The sequence below is a fragment of the Exophiala viscosa genome, assembly GCF_022695815.1.
Source record: "Exophiala viscosa unplaced genomic scaffold EDD37scaffold_7, whole genome shotgun sequence".
NCBI classification, from domain to species: domain Eukaryota; kingdom Fungi; phylum Ascomycota; class Eurotiomycetes; order Chaetothyriales; family Herpotrichiellaceae; genus Exophiala; species Exophiala viscosa.
In genome coordinates, this window is record NW_026944359.1 from 794,586 (window position 1) to 814,366 (window position 19,781).

Genomic DNA, 19,781 nt, shown 5'->3' on the forward strand with positions numbered 1-19,781 from the left:
CCGTCCGGTCCGCCCGCTACCTCCCAAAACCAGGGGCTTGCTAACTCAGAACCACTTCTATTCCGTTCACAAGGGCTTACGACAATAGGCACAATAGAACACCACCCGCACAACGTTGAGATCTTTTGGGCTGATCTTGATCCATTACCTAATGCTGGCGACGCAGGCTATTCTACGAGTTACAGGGCCCTGCTCATCACCAGGTTCTTCAGCTCAAGCTGTAAACATGGACGCGAACAAAGCTGCCCATGGAGGCATCACATCTTTCCTGTCTGGGTCCTTATCGTGGAAGCAATGCCATAGTGTCTACGCTAGTGCCCAAAGCAGGGTGAGTATCCTAGGAAGTCGTCGAAAAGCACGGTTCGGCGCCGATTCCGTTCACGTGATACGGCTCTTATGGGGTCGCGAGGAGAGCGAGGAAAGGAATCTTACGGCACATCTGGACTAGCCTTATCGCCACTCTCCTACCGGGGTTGGTGGCTTGTAGCGACCTGATAACGAAAGAAGGCTCGCTTAGTCGATTGAACCATGCCGTGCTCAATCAGTACGGCGCACTGAGTGCTCTATTACACGGAAGCGAACCCCTAAGAGCATGTACAGATGGTGTTTCGTTCGACCAAATGACTTGGATTTGCTATCAGTCACTGACCAACTTGATTTCGTCCTGGGTATTCTGCGACGCACCACTCAACTAGAAAGGTGGCCAGGAAATCTGTCATCAATCTATGTATTGACATCGCGTTAAGCTCGCTGTTTTTGGTATCCTCCTGAACACTAACAATGGCTGCGCCAGGTCTACTGCCATTAAGTGCTGGTTGTATATAGTTCCCTAATGGACATGTTGCACTAGAGTTCAGGATTCTCACTGAGCACGTCCTGTAGACTCCGTACGCCTGCCGATTGAGTATGAAGCTCGTTCGACGTCTGAATGGCTGCGTTTGACTAGACACAGTCACGAGGAATGGTGAAGGCATAGTCCTTTCCGAAGATCTGCTTCTTCCCCTCCCACGCCTCGAGGTGCGCTGTCAACTCGAAATCCGTCCGAGTGGCCGACATCTTGGCCCAGCCGGCCACGGCGAGGTCCAGCTCGTCCCGGCCAAATTCCTTCCGGAATCGCTGCTCTGCACGAGCCGACAGAGGATCGTCTGGATGTACGGAGCAAATGATGGTCTGGTCACTTCCGTACCGCCAGCCAGTCCGCTCATTTTCCCAGAGTCCGGCATCTTCCTCGAGAAGTATCGTGACTACCCCCGAATTCAGGTCCTGCGAGACTTTGTTGCTCGACCGGGCCGGGCGAATGACGTGGGTCTTGAGGGGTGACCCGTTAACGGCCGGTTGGAACGGCTTGAGTTGAGAGTCGAGCGGGTTCTCGCTTCGCATCGGCAAATCCAACTTACAGTGAGCACAGTCTAACGTCAGTCTCGAAGCTTCGGGTGCTGGCCAAATAGTAGGGAAGTATGATGTGGACAGCGCCAGTCGAATGCGGCTTCCCACACCAATGCGCTGTCCCAGATCGTTCAACTTGACAGTAACGTCGTAATAACGACCAGGTTCCAGTGGTTCCAGATCAGCGTGACTATTGCGGTGCGTGAGGTTGAGGAGACCCCACGAAATCCTGGTCGCCGACCCATCGGGCAACACCTCGGAGAGAACGGCTGCGAGGACTGCGTTGGGTTTGTCACTTGCGACGCGAAGCTGGAGGGACACCGGACCGAGGAGGTCCATTGGATCGGCGAACGTGTGGCTATCGAAGACAAGAGAACCACCAACTTCCTGACGCTGATCGGCGGGTTCATCTGCATCTAGGCCGAAGATACACCACCTGCCCGAGGCGAAGCCCACTGTTTGCGGTGAGCAAAAGGCTAAGTGGTCGCTGCTCGTGGAGACCTCGTTTGTCAGACGCCCGGGAGCAAGACCCATGCCGTGTGATGCCACGCCTTGACTGGGCCAGCCACTCTCCGCTACCCAATGGCCCGGTCGAAAGTCGTAATGAGTCTGTGGTGGTGCCGTGTCTTGCATATAGCAGCGAAGTGTTGGTTCATCCATGATGCCTGTCTCCTTGCCCTTCAACCACTTATCCCACCATCGCACCGACTCTTGGAGGAAGCCGATCGGAGGACCCGGCTCCGCGAAGTTGGGATATTTGTGAGCCCAGGGGCCGACCAGACCCTTCTTGGGGCAGGTGAGATTTTGGAGGTTCCGGAAAATCGTGTTCGTATAAGGATCCATCCATCCACCGACCAAGTACACGGGGCACTGAATGGCATCGTAATTCTCACAGATTGAGGCGTGCTTCCAGAAGGCGTCACGGCGTTGGTGACGGTGCCAGTCCACCATATATAAACCGCCAGCCTCTAAGCGGGCCAGCCAAAGATCTCGCCATTTTTCCCCAACCAGAACCGGATCCGGCGGTAAAGGGTTCATACTGAACATAGTAGCACCCCACAGGAAGTTGTCAACCAGAAGGCAACCGCCCATATAATGAATATCGTCGGCATAGCGGTCATCGGTGGAGCAGATTGAAATAACTGCCTTGAGCTCAGGAGGCCGTCGAGCGGCTACCTGGAGGCCGTTGAAACCACCCCAGGAAATACCAATCATCCCAATTGACCCTGTGCACCAGTCCTGCGCAGCAATCCACTGCAAGATTGCTAGCGCATCATCTTGCTCCTGCTTGAGGTACTCACCCAGCAAAACCCCTTCTGAATCACCCGATCCGCGCATGTCCACCCTCACGCACGCATACCCGTGGGCAGCGACGTAAGGGTGGTTCAGGGCGTCTCGTGGTGCAGTGTAGTCGCGTTTGCGATAAGGCAAATACTCGAGAATGGCAGGCACCGGGCTGGCACTTGCATCGTCCGGCCGCCATATCTGCGCGGAGAGGACGGTGCCATCGGGCAAAGTGATTGGGCAATGATCATCAACACGTATTGGAAGTTGGCCGGACACCATGGTGCAAACTAGTAGTCCTCTATCGTAACGACCTGGGTAGATTCTGTGCTCGGCATAGACACAGTCAATGTTCGTGTGCTGCAAACACATCAGCAGATCAAGCGTTTTGTCTCCTTCCCCATCGAAGCTTCTCTCAACGCTTACAGCCGGATTTCGGAAACGGCGCCGTGTGGCCGTAGCGCATCTCCGCGTGTTCCATGAACCGAACGCTGTATGCTGCCTTATCTGTGGGGAGGGTTGCCTGATTGAGATTCCGGGAACTCACATGACCGGTTCGGCGCCGTCCCAGCATTCGTCCTTTTGTAGATAAAACCCTCTATCACCTTCTAGTCTGTCGTTTGAATCTCCATGTCCTGCAGTTGCAAATCTCCGTTCTTGTCCCACTACTATAAAGCCCACTCACCTGTCGCTCATCACTCACGCCTTGCTCCACGAAAACGGTGCATGCACAACAGCAGCCATGTCGAACGACGGCATTGAAACGGCGAGTACGATCCGAAAAGGAGTGGATGCCCCCATAACCGACGACGAAGCTGTGCTCGCAGCATTGGGAAGGAAGGATCTCCTCCGCGTAAGTAGAGCCTCTTTTATCTGCCTTGACGTGGGTGCGTGAACTGACGTATTTGATTGCAGAGAAACTGGGGTTTCTGGAATATCCTTGGCTTTGCCGTTACCAACTTGTGCTCTTGGGAGTTTGCAACCTCGTAAGGCTATATCTATTGCTGTTCTGCGTGAGAAAACATGGAGTGACTCTGGACCATAGCCTGATCGGATCGACATTCACCAATGGAGGCCCTGTGGCCGTAGTGTATGGGTTCATCACGACATTTTTTGGAATCCTCGCCATCAACGCTTCTCTCGCCGAGATGGCATCAATGTAAGTGGAATGTCTTCTTGACCTCTCGAGGATGAATAAGGTTTACTGAAGCCGGTGTCTGTAGGTATCCCGTCGCTGGTGGCCAATACTTCTGGACCTTCCACTTTGCACCCCCACGCATTCGGGTATTCCTGAGTTACTTCCAAGGTACGGACATGGTCGCCTATCCAACGTGCTTTTCCTTGCAAGACAGGTTCTTACAGCGTCATCACAGGCTGGTTGACATCAATCGCATGGCAAGTTGGTTTTGTCAGCACCACGGTCTTCCTCGCCGAGCAAATCGAGGGGCTCATCGTACTCAACCACAGCTCCTACGTCCCTAAGAGCTGGCACACTTTTCTCCTGATGATCATGTTTTCCCTCGTCGGCTTGGTTATGCTGACGCTCGGCAAGAAGGCTCTCCCGGTCATGCAGACGGTATCCGGGATTACACATATCGTCTTCTTCCTCGTCATCACCATTGTCCTCCTCAGCATGAGCAAAAAGGCATCCTCAGAATTCGTATGGACCAAGTTCGTCAACAACAGCGGATGGTCCAACAACGGCGTTAGTTTCTGTATCGGCCTCTTGCTGCCGGCATTTTCCATCTCGGGCGCCGACGGCTGCGTCCACATGTCCGAGGAGGTCCGAAACGCCTCTCTCAATATCCCACGGGCCTTCGTCTACACCCTGCTCATCAACGGGACCATGGCCTTTGCCTTCATGGTCGTCAGCCTATATTGCATCACCGACCTCGATACCGTGCTCGACACACCGACTGGTTTCCCCATCATCCAAATCTTCTACCAAGCCACCAACTCCAAGGCGGCGGCCACCATCATGGACGTCATGATGATGACCATTCAGATCACCTGCTCCTTCTGTCTGTTAGCGGCCGCCAGCCGATTGGCGTGGTCCTTCTCGCGTGAGGGAGGTTTCCCAGGAGCGAAGACCCTGGCAAAGGTATGATTGTCCTCAATTGGTATTATACTCGAAATTCGAGACTGACCATCTGTGGCTAGGTCGATCCGAGGCTCGAGGTCCCCTTGAATGCCATTTACTTGAGCGTCACCATATCAATCGTGCTTTCGGTCATTGTGATCGGCAGCTCAGTGGCACTGGAGGCTATCGTGTCGCTTTGCACACTGGCAGCCTTCATGTCCTATACGCTACCTATTGGGTCCTTCTTGTGGTTCAGACTGACGCAGACTACACCTATCGCGTACGGACCATGGAAGCTGGGCCGCTGGGGTGTGCCGATTAACATCTTCGCTCTATGCTGGTGCATATTCTTTGTGGTTATTCTACCATTCCCATCTGTGATGCCGGTCACCGCGGAAGACATGAACTATGCTGGCCCGATCGCTGTGGGCGTATTTTGCGTCTTGACCGTCGACTGGATGCTCCGAGCAAGGTACCACTACTTCGGACCTAAGGTAGAGATCACACTGGACGGCGTTGGTCAGGAAGGTGCTGAGACAACGGAAGAGGTGGCTGCCACGAAGGAAAAGTCGTAGGCTGAGTACAATATTCCAGGCCATACGAAGCACGGATATACACCCCGATCCATGGACGAGCACTCATGATTGCGAGATGAGAGTGTACCAGTTGAGTTGTGAAAGGAAGTGCCTGAGATATGTTATGAAGGGATTACATGTCTCTGGGTAGATAAACTTCCTATGTTAGGAGAGGGCATGCCAATGCCTGTAGGGTTGCACCGCTCTTGGTGTAAACACACTTATGCGCCATGTTGGGACGTACTGTACTAAAGAACTATTCCATCACATCACAGCTTGCACATATCCCGAATTACGGACATTACTCGGACCTTTCGGCTCACGGTTTGATCATAGCCGTGGTAGTGTGCTCTCCATGGGGTGCTAACGTTAGCCAAAGTTTGACGTCGATGGCTTACGTGGGGTGTGATTTATGAGATTCCTCGGCAAAACCCAAGCTCTGCATAGCCGGCGAGGCCGGTGTCCGCCTTAAGCCGGTCGCCGGACTTATACGATGCTGGGAACGATTTCGCCGTTCGATATTCACATCATATTCCTGTAACGTTGTGGCTCTTGTGGTTCCAACATATGCAAAATGCCGCTCCAATACTCCGCCAAGTTCTCTGAAGCCCTTGTGCCACTCATTCCGACTCTAAAGTCCAGAGCAAAACCGGAAACCCACGATATAGAAGGGCGCAGAAAGAATCATGCCCTCATCATCCAGATGTTGTCTCATCTTCCCGACGTCCCTCAAGTCGAGGAGACTGTCCACCATGTCGAAGCCGAAGACGGCTACCAGATTGCTGTACACGCCTTCACAGTGAAATCGCAACAGCAATCCAAAATCCCAACAGCCGGCGTGCTCCACTGTCATGGTGGAGGCATGATCATGGGATCCGTAGCTGGGTTTAGTAAGGGCATTGCCAATACCGTCGCGAGGACTGGCATCCCATTCTTCAGCGTCGACTATCGCGTTGCTCCGGAACACACGGGCACCGAAGGCACGGGATTGGTCGACGACTGCTATGCAGGGCTGGTGTGGCTGTCCAAACACACGGCAGAGTTCAACGTCGATCCAAGCAGAATTGCAGTCATGGGCGAAAGTGCAGGTGGTGGTATCGCCGCCGGAGTCGTCCTCAAGGCTCGCGATAAGAGCCTGCAACCTCCCGTGGCCAAACAAGTGCTGATTTACCCCATGCTGGATGACAGGAACAACAAGCCCATTGAGGCTCTTGAGCCGCTGGCGATCTGGAAGGTTGGTGACAACATCACTGGATGGACGGCCTTGTTGGGCGACAAGGCTGGAGATCCTGATGCCAATGTACCCGAGTACGCTGCTCCTGCCCGGGCAAAAGACTTGTCAGGTCTCCCACCAACATACATTGATTGTGGTGGTCTGGATATTTTCCGCGACGAAAGTATCGAGTACGTGCGGCGCCTGGCTGTTGCAGATATTGACGTCGAGTTTCATTTGTACCCTGGTGTTCCACATGCATTCGAAATAGTCGCCTTTGATATACCGGTCAGTAAACAGGCATTCGAGAATCGGGACAAAGCTCTGGCGACTGTATAGACTTGCTATACTAAGCACCTGTCTTGTGATTTGAACTGGAGACAACGAAGAATGCGACGGTCAAACCAACTGGGGGGTCTCAATTAGGGAGGAACTCCTGGGTGTATAGAGAGAACCACTGCTGTGAAGCACGCTTGTCAGGCTAGAGACCTTTTCACGTACCGGAGGGAAGGGAATATAGCTATCATGGCGCTGAAAGACTGCATATACACAAAACACGGTTTTTCCGTTCTCAAGGAGTGTCTTACAATGGAAAGGTGCTCCATACAATGAGTGCATCTTTCCCCACCCGTGCCATAAGCACTAAGTCAGTCAGGCCTGGCAGAGCTCCCAGCAAATCACAGCCCCTGGAATGCACAGCCTTATCACAACAACCAGAAAAAGTGCCCTCACAATACGGCTGCAGAACTCCCATCCATTCTCGGAACGACATCAGGTCGTTGAATCACGCTTATGATGACCACAGTCCGTCGAGATAGAAGCCTGTGAACAACTAATCACTCCCCTTTCATTGCCAACCCCAATCACTTTAAAAGTTCCTACCTTGGAAGACAACCCTACCCCAAGGAATAGCTTGTGTCTGCATTTTGGCCCTCGGGTCGCAGATTGCGTCCGCGGGGCCTCATTTGCCCGAGCTCCTAGCATGAGAGTGTCTTCGCACCTATACCATCGTAGCGTGTTGGCGGGCAATGCTCAAGGGCCCTGGACGTATTCTCCTTCGTATATTGAGGTACTCTGCCAGGGTCTGAACTGTCTCCATAACTGGTCGTGGTTCTCGGTAACCTTCCAAATTTGGTAGGATAAGACTTCTGTTTTGGGACGCCGAACCGCATGCCGTTGCTCTAGGAAATGCTGTGGCAGCCACAGATCCTATTTCATGATCCTGATGCTCGTGCATCGAAGATCTCGGATTGCGTAAGTAATTTCTCCAGATCCATCCAATGTGGGATTAAATGCCGTTTATCGAGCCAATCTTGATCGTAGATATACCCCTGCACAGTACTTCGAAGGATAAAACTTCCCTCTTCCTTTTCAGCCCAGGTGCTAGCATTGTGCAAAAGACGCTCCATGAGATCTCTGTAAGGAGAATCATCTCCTGAACCAAACCATCCTCCTGCTCGTGAGGCAGACGCTCCTACTACCAAGACGAGCCAAAGCAGCAGATCTCGTCGATAAGCCCATTCTTCGCTGCCGATGCTCTCGGCGAGTATGCGAGTCAAGCTTTCTGACAGACGCGAACCGACAAACGAGCTCTTTCCACATCTGTCAATGCAGGCATCACAGATAATGTATGCTGCAACACGACAGCCCTCAGAAATTGGTCCGAATCCCTGACAAGTCTGCTGAAGAGAGACGAGCCGGGATGTTATCGACGCTCGCATATTGTCGGCCTTGATAGCTTCAAGACTGCTGGTGGCCATTGTACTCTGCAAGCTTTTGATTCTCTCTATGCACGAAAGAAGATCGTGATGGATGATGTCTCCGTGGAAGGTAAACCCGTATGGCAGTTCGTCATGCGGGCAGGATAGCAGATTCGTATCGATATTGAGCAAGGCGGAGAAGTCGTCTTCAGAAAACCTCCTCCTGTCGCCCAGTATCCCGGCACCGGTAAGATCGAGCCTGACGGAAGATTCAGCGGCTGAAAACAGAGGCAATTTTATTTCATGGCTTACCAGAGAACTGCGCGAAGAATATCAGATGGCAGCTGAACCTGGCTTGAATGACAAAGACGCACAAGTCGGTCCAGTCCTTCCGCATGGGCAGTATACTCGGAGATCTCGCCAGAATGACGCTACTTTCAATTAGAACTGACGAAACAGATGACAGGGACTCAACTTACAGCAGCACCACACAGAACAAGAATGGTGCAGATAGCAAGGGTCCAGCATGTTGAGCCATTTTTGTGGAGATCTTCCTGCAGGCACTGAATAGCCCTTCCCTTGAAATGCAGACCTTTGGTGGCAGATGTAGAATAGTCCGGTGACTGGAGCATAGAATAAATCAAAGCCGACAAGAATGCCCGATTTTCCAACAAGTCGGGAAAGATCGAAAGGTGCATCAAATCGGGTGTCTGATGCTCAGCAGTAAGAAGCGGCTCAGTAGCTACCCGAAACGCTCCTGCAATACGTTAGCGCCTGTAACTTACTCTTGGTTCAGGTTACAGACCACTGCTCAATAGACTCTCGGCCAGATTCTCGTGAATCCCGGTCATTGCGGAGATCTGGGCTGAGTAGAGATGCCGCGTCGTGGTACTTCTAAGCACCTCATCCTCACTTGCTACTTCCAAGGACAGACCTGTTCTTAGCCCTGCCGACGCTCCGCCAATCGTGCCCGACAAAGACTCCGGCCCCTCTGTAGCAGCAAGTGTCGCCAACCGTTCTGCCCTTGGTACGGGAGGGCCTTTATCAGACTGAAGCGCATTCGAAGAAGAGGCCTCAGTTGCTGCAACCTCGAACCGCACAGGAAATCTTCGCTTTTCTGGTTTAATCTCTCCATGCTGTGAAAAGTCGTCGATCGACAGGGATCGAAAATTCTCCATGCGCTGAGTAGTTCTTTGCTGCAATCTTTCGAGGTTGACTTTCCGCACGTGGGAGCGCAGGGCGCGAGTTTGCTCGGTGTCCAATGGCGTACCTGGCTCATTGTCGTGTACGAAATGGATGTTTGACATCTCTGGAAACTGCTGCCCAGGGTAAATTGGGTCCTGATGGTGCTTCTTTTGTGACACGAGAGACTGAAGTTCGTCTGAAGAACAGGACACTCATGGTAAATCAATAAGCCGCGCACAGAAACATCGACAAAAAGCTAGCAACTAAAGACCATGCTCCTTGGTGGACCATGACAGTGTACAATGGCGTCCCGCGGCCAATATCCTCCAACCAACGTTGGCCTCAGATATGTTGCCACGCCAGTCACTTGTAAGGTTTATATGTTCAGAATGACGATCCGGGATAGTCCTTCTTGCCTCAGGAAGGTGATATCGTTGAGACAGCCTTGCACAATTTGTGTAGCTTTGAAGCTTGCCACCACACATATGATATGTCAATAGGGAGTCGATGGACGTACCTCATTGCGTACTGGCGATGTGAAACCCCTGCATCGAACAGTCCAGCGAGGTGAGGCACATGGGTTTTTAGCCACTGTGCTGACAAAGTTTCTCGTCAAGAAGCATGATTCTTCGGGGTCCTCCGACGCGCCATTTTATCAAAGTCATTTGCGTTCACTTACAGTCTGGCTTAGTTCTGACGAAGGGTGTCTGGGATGCGTTCGTTGCGTTGAGTGGAAGCATTTGACTTTCTGCAAAGCCTCGCGAGCAAGTTTCTCGGCTTCTCCGTGGAGCTTAAGGCAGCAGAACTCACCACAGACATGGTGACGATCGTGTGGTTGGTCATCCTGGAGCACTTGCACCGATATTAGCTCGATCGAAATCTGCAACATTACCTGAAGGGTTGAAAGTAAGAAATGGAAGACAACAAAGGGACCCGGGGGTAGCTTCCTCACGGCATTCGTTCCGGGGAGCAAAAGCCGTTCTGGTCTTTTATACGAAGGCGCCTTGACGACATGTGAATGGCGACAGGATGGTTACAATCATGAAGAGCACCAAACCAAACACCGATGATCTGATCTCGGTGTCTGCTAAATATCCGGGGTCCTTTGTTCCAGGGGACCCCGTCTTGCCGTTTAGTCTGCCAGAAAAGCAGCGTGTTTACTCCGAATTCAACTAGTGAGATTGGCCTATCGCAGGCCTGTCAATATGCCTCCTGCGTTTTGACTGACCTCACACCCAACGAAACTAGATCTGGCGAACCATGCTGCCCAGGCCCTTGTGATCAGTTCAAGTACGATTGTGAATGATCTCGATCGCACTCCAGACGCCACAATGACAAGGAGACCGCAGTAACCTACCACTCCTTCTCCCATGATGCCTCTACTAGGCTTCTCCGAAATCCAGAAGCCACTACAACTCCCCGGACGAGATTCCCTCGAGCTCGCCTCCCTAGCCGACTCTGACCACGATGAAGGCCCCGTTTCCGAGACCTCATCCCGTTCCGGTATAGGATCTTCTCGAAGGATCTCACTAGAGAATGAGGACCCTTTACACGATGCCAACCCAGTGACACGCGACGGTCTACGTGTTGGAAGGTCATACTCGATATCCTCTGCCTTCGACTTCACACCTGCTCTATTCCCACTCTCATCGACCGCTGGAGGAGGATACACGGCGCTAGGAAACCCATCGGCTGTTTCGCTTGACCGACAGCGAGGCTCGCTACAGAACCTCGAGAAGAATAAGACGTTGACATATCTTAACGGATTATCCTTGGTGGTGGGCTTGATCATTGGTTCAGGAATATTCTCTTCACCAGCACAGGTCAATTCGCATGTTGGATCGCCCGGCGCATCTCTCATCGTATGGACCATATCCGGTCTACTCGCATGGACAGGCGCATCCTCGTACGCTGAATTAGGAGGTGCCATCCCCTTGAACGGCGGAGCTCAAGTCTACCTGGCCAAAATCTTCGGAGAAGTAGTTGGTTTCCTCTTCACCTGGTCGGCTATACTCGTTCTGAAACCGGGCGGCTCCGCAATCATCTCCATCATCTTCGGCGAGTACGTGGTACGCGCAGCAATAGGCGCGGACGTAGAAGATGTCAACCCCTGGATCAACAAGGTCCCAGCCCTGGTCGCGCTCATGCTCGTCACGCTGTTCAATTGCCTCTCCACGCGCTTCGCAGCCCGTCTAGGCGACCTCTTCATGTTTCTCAAGTTCATCGCTCTAGCGGCCGTCACCGTCATCGGCATCGTCGTCGCCACAACCGGCTTTTCCTTCAACGGACCCGCGAACCAAGACTGGAAAACCCATCACTGGTTCGAAAACACCTCAACCGACGTTTCAAGCTGGGCCGTCGCGCTGTACGCCGGTCTCTGGGCATTCGACGGCTGGGATAACACAAATTACGTGACTGGCGAATTCAAGAATCCTACTCGGGACCTCCCGCGTGTCCTGCACACAGCCATGCCCGCAGTGATAACATGCTACCTCCTCGCCAACGTCGCGTACATCTTCGTTCTCCCCCAAGCCACCATCGACAAATCCAATACTGTCGCCGTCCAATTCGGAAGCAAAGTCTTCGGTCCCATAGGCGGACTAGTCCTCGCGTTGATCGTCAGCGCATCTTGTTTCGGCGCCCTCAATGCGACGACCTTCACATCAGGCCGTCTAGTCTACGCCGCCGGGCGCGAAGGCTACATCCCCGCGGTCTTCAGCAAGATCGGCCTCGGCTTCTCATCTGGCATGCCCGAGACACCCGTTCCACTGAATAAATTGCGTCGTCGCTCCTGGCTGTCCAAGGCTTTGACTCGGCTGTTCGGCGACAAGGCCGTTGGTCTGGGCCACACCCCCGTCAATGCCATGCTGCTCAACATGGTGATATGCATGGTCTATATTTGCCTAGGCGAGTTCAACACCCTGATCACGTTCTATGGCGTGGCAGGGTATACCTTCTACTTCCTGACGGTGTTGGGTTTGATTGTACTGCGCATCCGCGAGCCTCATCTCGAAAGACCATACCGTACTTGGATCACGACGCCCATCATCTTCTGCTGCGTGAGTTTGTTCCTGGTCAGTCGGGCCGTGGTGGCGCAACCATTGCAGACGGTCATTGTTGTGGCGTTCGTCGCGAGCGGTATCCCCGTGTACTATTGGCGTGTTGCGGGACGAGACGACTCGGGCATCTCGGGGAAGAGAGAGCGACGGTTCTGGAGACGGTGGGGACGGTCTTAAAACATTGTAACCTGACGGGAATTGGGACAAATGTTTAGATTTGTCATGTATATGGAATCATTACACCATCCGGCACTATTGGACTACTATTAGCCTCACGGCAGTAGGGAGGCACCGAGCGTTTCATTCGACGTATATGAGCCCGTACATTGCGGTGTGAATAAGCATGTGTCCACCACTCCACATACATCTTATAAGTTCCTGTGACCAGGCCAAGTGCCAGGCGTCGATCACGGCGTGTATCAAGGGGCGATACTTCGAACATCTGACCGCGGCGCTTTAGGAAGCGTAGTCTTGCTAACCTCTGAAGACGCTCCGAAAGGCGTAAACTGATGGATTTTTCTTGCAGATGCTCTTTCCCGCCTTGCCAGTTTACTTTTCCAGAAGCTGGATGATTTCGGAAGCCGTCGCGTCTCTAGCGTGCTCGGTGAACTTGCTGGACCACTTTCAACAGTAGCCAAGGGTTTCCAGCTCACAGATTCGGTCTTTTTCGTCGTTGACTTTAAAACCATAGCAGATGCCTCCTCCTGAGTTTTCTGTTCACCTTTGTTCCTTATGTTCGTCGTTGTCTCGGCTGTCGTAGTGGTCTCTACTTTCTTCAACTTGGCGCGTCTCTTTGACTGAGCTGCCCTATCTTTGTCTGTTGAACTCTCCGAAGCCAAGGACTTCTTCGACAGTGTCGACCTTTTCGGTGGACGAGAATGCCGTTCAAGGGTACCGTTCCGGTCAGAACCATTGGCGCCAGTGGACGGGTCAGCAGCCACCCGACGAATGATTTCGGGCCGCACGCTCCGAACGAGTTTGGGGGCCACCCTTCGGACCGTGATGCTTTTCGTTGGTCGAGCACGCGTCCTGAGCTGTTTGGTCCCGGATCTAGACGATAAAGCCTGTACACCAGCCTTTGGAACCTTGTTGCTCTTCGCACGTCGAGCACGAACCTTGACCTTGGATATGCCAGTCCCAGAGGGTAAGGCCTGTAGACCATCGACAGAGTTTGAAACAAAGCCCCTGGCTGCTTTAAGCCCTTCCCGATACTCCGCACGGAGTGGAAGTTTATACTGTTCAGCCACTGTATATATCACTGCAGCTGGATTGGGTATTTGCAGGCATGCCCTGATCGTTGTCAAATCTTCCCCGAACGACGTGAAAAGATAGTATGCCTGGATACTGCGCAACATGGTGTGGCTGCGCCGCAATCTTTCTTTATGCTCGCGGAACACATGCTTTACCATCGCCAGACTGACTCTTCGCAAGGTAGTGTGCAACGAGACGGGACCAAAGACAGCTTGAGAAGCTCCGGGTGCGACCATCCCAGGCAGATCAGTGACTCCCGCAGCGAGGCAGGCAGAGTGATACAGTTGCAGGGCTGCATAGCCACGAGATGCGAGAGCTGGGATACGTTAGCGAGACAAGACAGAATTCCAGTTACAACACTCACAGGTGAAAAATTGCGGAGGATCTGCCAAGAGAGGGTTGTCTTGCGAATATACAGATAGACTCGCAAGCGATAGATCGATTTCTGGTAAAACCGTCCCAAACTTCCGGGCCACCACTGATGATACAGTTGTCGGGTTGGAAAGCTCTGTTTCGTGGTCATCGGCGCTACCGTTCGTCTTGGGGGTCAAATCATGATATCCTATCAAGTCGATGGCACAGTGCTCTTCCAACAACTTGCGTTGCTTTTGCATGTTGACACCGACTTTTAAGATAGCAGGATCGTCAAGGATGGATTTCCTGTACACGGATGCTCTCAATACCCCAAGATGAAAGATTGCCACTTCGCGACCACTTGCCAACACCAGATAGTCGAAATGATCCCTCGATGAACCCAGACGCATGTCTGAGTTGGGTTTCACTACAAGATCGAGACCCACAACTTTGCAGCCAGAAAATCGTTGCAGGACCATTGATGCATGGTTGGCTGTGGTAACAAAGTGGACAGGGATTCCCCCTTCCTCTGGATACAGATTTCCTGATACCGCCCATGGAAGTCGTGTCTGCTTCTCAGGAAGGATGTCCACAGTTGGGCGTGGCAGATTGCTTTTCGTGGTCGTTGTCGCGCTCATCATCAACGAGCTCTGATGAAATGGCCGAGTGACGATACCAAAACAAATATTGGCAGCACCTCGCCAAGAGATAGCCACATCTACCGCGTCCCAGAATTCACGTCTCAGTTCTTTGGAATCTTTCAACCATTCCTGCAGATTCCTGCGAGTAGCATAATGTATACTGCTGCTGTCGATGACTTCCTGCACATTGGTGTTCATATCATGGAACCTTGTCAGCCAGACCACGAGAGATCGAAACTCCAGTAGTTGAGCCTGTTGTAGAGCGAAATTGGACTTGATCCCAACGGCTGTGATGCTGCTGAGGTGATCGTGGTACTCGTCTCGCATGGCTGATACCGTTTCCGACATTCTCTCAAATAGTCTGTGGAATCGATCTTGGGTATAGAACGGCACTTTCCATCGGTCTTCGCTACTCGTCCTAAGCCACGTACGCAAGCGGTGATAATGTATGGTGATCGAGTCCAAGTTTGTACCGATAAGATACACGGTGTGGTAGAGTCTGTCGCCCCGAAAACGAAATTGGGACACGTCTGGTTGGCGGCACAGAGCTCGGGTCCTCCTGGCCCTTCGAAGAAGATGTAAGTCTATGTTTATGCTGTGCGCGTAGTCAAGAAGTTCCTCGCGTGCGAATAGTATCCCGGCCAAAGCTCGACGGACATTACGCGACTTCGGAGTAGCACCACGTGGAGAGACGCCTTGGAGCGGGAAGTTCGCTGCTGGCTTCTCCCACCAACCGGCACTCTTCAAGTCATCGAACAAAGGCTTGAGGCTCTCATTGGAGAAGTCTTGCTCCACAGTTTGAAGACGATGTGCGGTTGCCCTAAGCTTGTCATTGACTGCTTTGACGCGCCGACTATTGTCCAATGCCTCGCTAGCTTGTAGAAAGACGGAACGATGAAAGAGTCGGAGGGCCTTCCGGTGTGCTTTCCGACTAGCTTGTATGTCCCCCCGTAGTTGCCCGCATTCGTCTTTGACTCTGGCAATGTTGGCAACATACTGCTTTAGTTGTCTATCGAGGGGCGTCATGAGCCTTTCCACGTGCCAATGGGCGCGTGCAGTCTTCCTCGCCTGCGCCACCTCATTGCTGATCGTAGCCCGAGTGACACTGGAGCCATTGTTCAGATTTTGCTGACCGACGGAAAGAACCTCTTCGACTCTCTTATCCCATTGTACCATTCTTTGTGGAATACGAAGCTGCTGTAACTTTTGCTCCCTCTCTCTTCGCATTTCCTCAATCGGGTTCGACAAATGTTGCTGCTGGTCGTTCTCAACATGTCCAACCCTTCTCCTGCTCCCCGAGGGAGGCGCCGGTTTGGCATGAGGGTGACGAGGCGCGGGCGGACCCGGTGGTGGAACGCGAGGCGGTCCTACCGGAGGTAAGGGCCCAGATCTTTTTGGACTGGGCGAGACCCCTTGTATAGCATGACCTTGGTGGAAGAGCAGATCTGGCTTCGTGTGGAAGCCATGTCGGGGCTGACAGTTCTGGCTACGCCACTGTTGGGCATCTCTCGAAACTAGGGAAGGAGTCGTCGTGAGAAACCCAGAAGATCGTGCATGTGACTTCGTGTATGACGGCCGCCTCGGATAGTGAGGATGGCCCAGGTTCTTCTCGCATGCTGCACATCGTGACGAGGTCACTGAATGACATCTTTCCGCACGTAACAGATGACTTATAGATATTTCTCTCCGGCAACAGGTCGTGTGGAAGGCTAGAGGACTAGGTACACTTGTGCCATGGAGGACTCGGGCATGGCTCTTGAACATTGAGCGTCGTTCATGTGATCATGTCTCGATAATCTGGCTGCATTCTGTGTAGGTCGCTGGCTGGTTGTCGGTCAATAGATCAGATCTAGGAATGTCTATAAGTATTTGGCCGCACCTTCCATAGTTTGCCGCATAATCTGCCGTAATTCATCTTGTAGGGTGGACCATTTATGCACTCACGAGTTGAAACGTCCGCCACCGCGATACTAGTGGTAACGATGCGTGAAATACATCCATTCTGACATAGCTATTCACTTTTCGGTCCTCAATACCATACATTTTGACTTGTCATTACTTATACATCCAATGTCTTCCCCAATCTTGAACTCTCGCGGGCGAGCTCTACCAGCCGGATCAAGCCCACAGCCTGCTCAGGAGGTACAGGGATCTGAGAAGCATCCCTACTCAGAGCAGCCGCCAACCTGCGATAGTACTCGACATAAGTTGCTGGCTTCACCGTCGGCGCAACCTCGCTCACAAATTTCCCGTCTTTGCTCAAATTGAGCGTGCCGTATGATTCTTCAGGCTCCAGACCATATCCCTTGTCTCCGGGCTTCAACCCTTGCTTTCGCAACTGGTCCTCCTGGGGATCCAAGTGGAATTTCTTGAAGGAACCCTTGACACCCCGGACCCAGTATCGTAATTGCTTGACTTCCGGGCTGACCACTCCTGCCTTGACCGTGACCAACATCTGGGGATAATGCAGGAACACCGTGCACGAATCTTCCAGGCCTGTAGGGTTGGACTCTCTCTGTGATCCGACAAATCCAGTCACCCGCTGCGGCATGCCGAAGAGATGGATCACTTGGTCCATCAAGTGGGTTCCGAGATCGTACACGGCGCCATTTCCTGGGATGTTGTGTGCTTTCCAGGTATCGGCTGGTGGCTCCGGGCGATGGCGGTCAAAGTGCGTCTCGAATTCAACGATTCTGCCCAACGTGCCGTCATCGATGTATTTCTTGAGCGTCAAGAAATCCGAATCCCATCTTCGGTTTTGGTAGACGGTGATGAGTACTCCTTGGGCCTTTGCGACATCTACTAACTCTTGAGCTTCGGCAGATGTGGGTGTGAACGGCTTCTCTACGACGACTAAGATTCTCATGAGACCATGCTTTGTAGGATCTTTGAAGAGGGTTCCTTACCGTGCTTCTTCGCGAGCATCGCTGCTTTAGCTAGTTGTAGATGTGAATCTGGCGCCGTGGTCACCACAATGACATGGACATTTTCGTCCTTGAACAGATCATCGGTAGAATGGTATAACTTGATGTTGGGGTGGTCCTTGCTAGCATCATCATTCGGCTTTGGCGTTCTTTGAACAATGGCATATAGGTTGAAGTCTTCGACAGCAGTGATGAAGGGAATGTGGAAGGTTTTTGCACTCAGGCCGTAGCCAATGATGCCCACGTTGTATTTGCCTCCAGGCATCGTTGTGACCGTCCAAACAAGCTTGATCGAATTCTGAGCAGCGCGCGGTCTTTTGGGCTTGGCTCTCTGTCGTTTCTTCAGATTAGGCCCGGTGACAAGAAAGTGATGCAGAGATTGTTGAACAATTTGTCTGTCGTCGTCAATTGCCCGACGACAATACTTATGTCTCTACCAATGCCCCACGTTAGCTCAACAATGCCAGGAAGCGGGGAATTAAAAGAACAGAACTGCTAAAATTTCCATTTTGAGCCGATTGGGAATCTGATCGCGGCTCTAACCATTCCCTCTCCTGGACTTGGAAACGGGTCATACGATCTTAACCTAGAAGCGTAGTTTTCCGGTGTGGTCTTTGTCGACGGTGAGGCCTTTGTAATAGGATACCAAACCTTTATGTCTGCTATGAACATCATGGCAAATCCTTGAGTGCAGGGCCAAAAACATCGCCGTCCTTCTCGAGCTTCTCTCTTTCCAACTTGCGTTTCTTCAGCGCTTTCTCTGCATCACTGCCGTCTCCTTCTCTCTTCTCTGCCGCCTTCGCCTTTGCAACTGCCACGATATCCGTTTTCTCCGGATTCTGGCAGACAGTCAACTTTTTGCCAATTCGTCTGATCTCTTTCCGCTGGGGCGCATCATCCTCCGGTGATCGCCACGACTCGAGTAGCGTTGCACAAGCTGAGATCGTAGAGACGAGCTTGTGTTTCAACGTCGCCGCAGAATCACCAGAAGGCAAACTGGACATTTTGTGATCTAGATATGTTTCCAGCAGTTCTCTGTCTGCGACCATTATGGCAGCAAGCCAGATCTGGCTGGGCGTGTAGAGAAAATATGCATCCGTCATTTGCGCAGCCGTTGCCAGTAGTCTCTTTGCGTGATCAGCAGCCACGCCTATTCTCTTTGCCGCGCCTGAGGATGTCGAGATGGTCCCGAGTTGGCCTTCTTCAGCCATGACATTCATCTCAATATGCCCGCCTGCCAGGCCCTTCATGGGATGGCGCACATCCAGCGTGAAGCGGAGACCTTGTAGTAGTAAGAACTCCGGGGCTTTGACGTCGTCTTCGGTGACGCCTTCAAGCTCTGCGACAAACTTCGAAAGCGATATATAGAAGTGGTCGGCCTTTGTCGCCAGGTAGAGGGCGCAAGCAATGATTTGCCTGGGATTATATGTCATGACTGAATTGGTCAGGTAAAAACGTCGTAGATACTGAATGGCGGTAGCCTACATGCATAGTCAACAGATGAGCCACAAAAGTATACATCTCAAGTATGATGCCAGTCAGGGTGAGTTGGTGAGCACATAGGGATTTACCTACCATAATGTGTGACGGTATACGCGGGTTCATAGCCTCTCCCATATCCGTGATCTTTGAGCAGCCCCATTCAACCACTTTCAGCTCCTCCTCGACAGTCAAGGTCTGGACGTTTAGATCGTCGGTTCCATTCTGGGCGCCGTTGCCGCTTGGGTCATCTTTCGCTCCATGGTGGGCTGTTTTTGAGGCATGTACCCGTCGAAATGCGGCCTTTACACGCTCCGAGGCGAGATCGTTGGTATTTTGACGTATCCGCGCGAGGCTTTCTTTTGTGTATGACCAGTAGCGGTACTGGGACGATGCTCTGTACACATCATCTTCGATCATATTGACATTGATCTGAACCTGCTACAGTTATAACGAGTGCCCCGGTTTTGACATGATTCAGGTGACAGTCAATTGCATCCGTGGTGAAGAATAAATAGAAACGTGATCACTTGAAGCACTTCGCTGAGATGTCAGAGTTTGGGTCGAACTAGGCACCAAACACCATTTTACCACCACAACATACTACATTCTGGGGTAAATCATTGTCTGTAAGATGGTGTCGTTTGACT

At 52.2% G+C, this 19,781-nt stretch overlaps 8 protein-coding genes across 8 annotated transcripts; 3 read left to right on the top strand and 5 right to left on the bottom strand.

The window, feature by feature from the left end:
* Positions 1–942: 942 nt before the first annotated feature.
* Positions 943–2,952, bottom strand: EDD37DRAFT_566095 (Alpha/Beta hydrolase protein; the record flags this gene model as incomplete). The annotated part of the gene is made up of 1 exon (XM_062814081.1): positions 943–2,952. The coding sequence occupies one exon, from the start codon at positions 2,950–2,952 to the stop codon at positions 943–945; it is 2,010 nt and encodes a 669-aa protein (XP_062669001.1).
* Positions 2,953–3,288: 336 nt separating this feature from the next.
* On the top strand, positions 3,289–5,685 carry EDD37DRAFT_633892 (amino acid/polyamine transporter I). Its single transcript, XM_062816816.1, has 6 exons — positions 3,289–3,523; positions 3,586–3,656; positions 3,716–3,829; positions 3,894–3,976; positions 4,044–4,771; positions 4,831–5,685. The coding sequence occupies exons 1-6, from the start codon at positions 3,413–3,415 to the stop codon at positions 5,323–5,325; spliced, it is 1,602 nt and encodes a 533-aa protein (XP_062669002.1). The 5' UTR covers positions 3,289–3,412; the 3' UTR covers positions 5,326–5,685.
* An 8-nt stretch (positions 5,686–5,693) lies between these two features.
* On the top strand, positions 5,694–6,907 carry EDD37DRAFT_458910 (triacylglycerol lipase). Its single transcript, XM_062812934.1, has one exon. The coding sequence runs from the start codon at positions 5,900–5,902 to the stop codon at positions 6,875–6,877; it is 978 nt and encodes a 325-aa protein (XP_062669003.1). The 5' UTR covers positions 5,694–5,899; the 3' UTR covers positions 6,878–6,907.
* A 547-nt stretch (positions 6,908–7,454) lies between these two features.
* On the bottom strand, positions 7,455–9,635 carry EDD37DRAFT_458923 (uncharacterized protein). The gene is made up of 4 exons (XM_062812936.1): positions 9,044–9,635; positions 8,718–8,995; positions 8,551–8,669; positions 7,455–8,497 (listed from the first exon to the last, which is right to left on the bottom strand). Exons 1-4 carry the CDS (start codon positions 9,543–9,545, stop codon positions 7,753–7,755), a joined length of 1,644 nt encoding a protein of 547 aa, XP_062669004.1. The 5' UTR covers positions 9,546–9,635; the 3' UTR covers positions 7,455–7,752.
* An 894-nt stretch (positions 9,636–10,529) lies between these two features.
* On the top strand, positions 10,530–12,958 carry EDD37DRAFT_458914 (LAT family L-amino acid transporter). Its single transcript, XM_062812935.1, has one exon. The coding sequence runs from the start codon at positions 10,794–10,796 to the stop codon at positions 12,657–12,659; it is 1,866 nt and encodes a 621-aa protein (XP_062669005.1). The 5' UTR covers positions 10,530–10,793; the 3' UTR covers positions 12,660–12,958.
* On the bottom strand, positions 12,629–16,572 carry EDD37DRAFT_458927 (uncharacterized protein). The gene is made up of 2 exons (XM_062812937.1): positions 14,098–16,572; positions 12,629–14,049 (listed from the first exon to the last, which is right to left on the bottom strand). Exons 1-2 carry the CDS (start codon positions 16,490–16,492, stop codon positions 12,902–12,904), a joined length of 3,543 nt encoding a protein of 1,180 aa, XP_062669006.1. The 5' UTR covers positions 16,493–16,572; the 3' UTR covers positions 12,629–12,901.
* A 215-nt stretch (positions 16,573–16,787) lies between these two features.
* Positions 16,788–17,917, bottom strand: EDD37DRAFT_651302 (NAD binding Rossmann fold oxidoreductase; the record flags this gene model as incomplete). Its single annotated transcript, XM_062818337.1, has 2 exons — positions 16,788–17,581; positions 17,635–17,917. 2 exons carry the CDS (start codon positions 17,915–17,917, stop codon positions 16,788–16,790), a joined length of 1,077 nt encoding a protein of 358 aa, XP_062669007.1.
* A 220-nt stretch (positions 17,918–18,137) lies between these two features.
* Positions 18,138–19,764, bottom strand: EDD37DRAFT_459009 (cyclin H). The gene is made up of 2 exons (XM_062812939.1): positions 19,228–19,764; positions 18,138–19,133 (listed from the first exon to the last, which is right to left on the bottom strand). Exons 1-2 carry the CDS (start codon positions 19,549–19,551, stop codon positions 18,324–18,326), a joined length of 1,134 nt encoding a protein of 377 aa, XP_062669008.1. The 5' UTR covers positions 19,552–19,764; the 3' UTR covers positions 18,138–18,323.
* Positions 19,765–19,781: the final 17 nt, after the last annotated feature.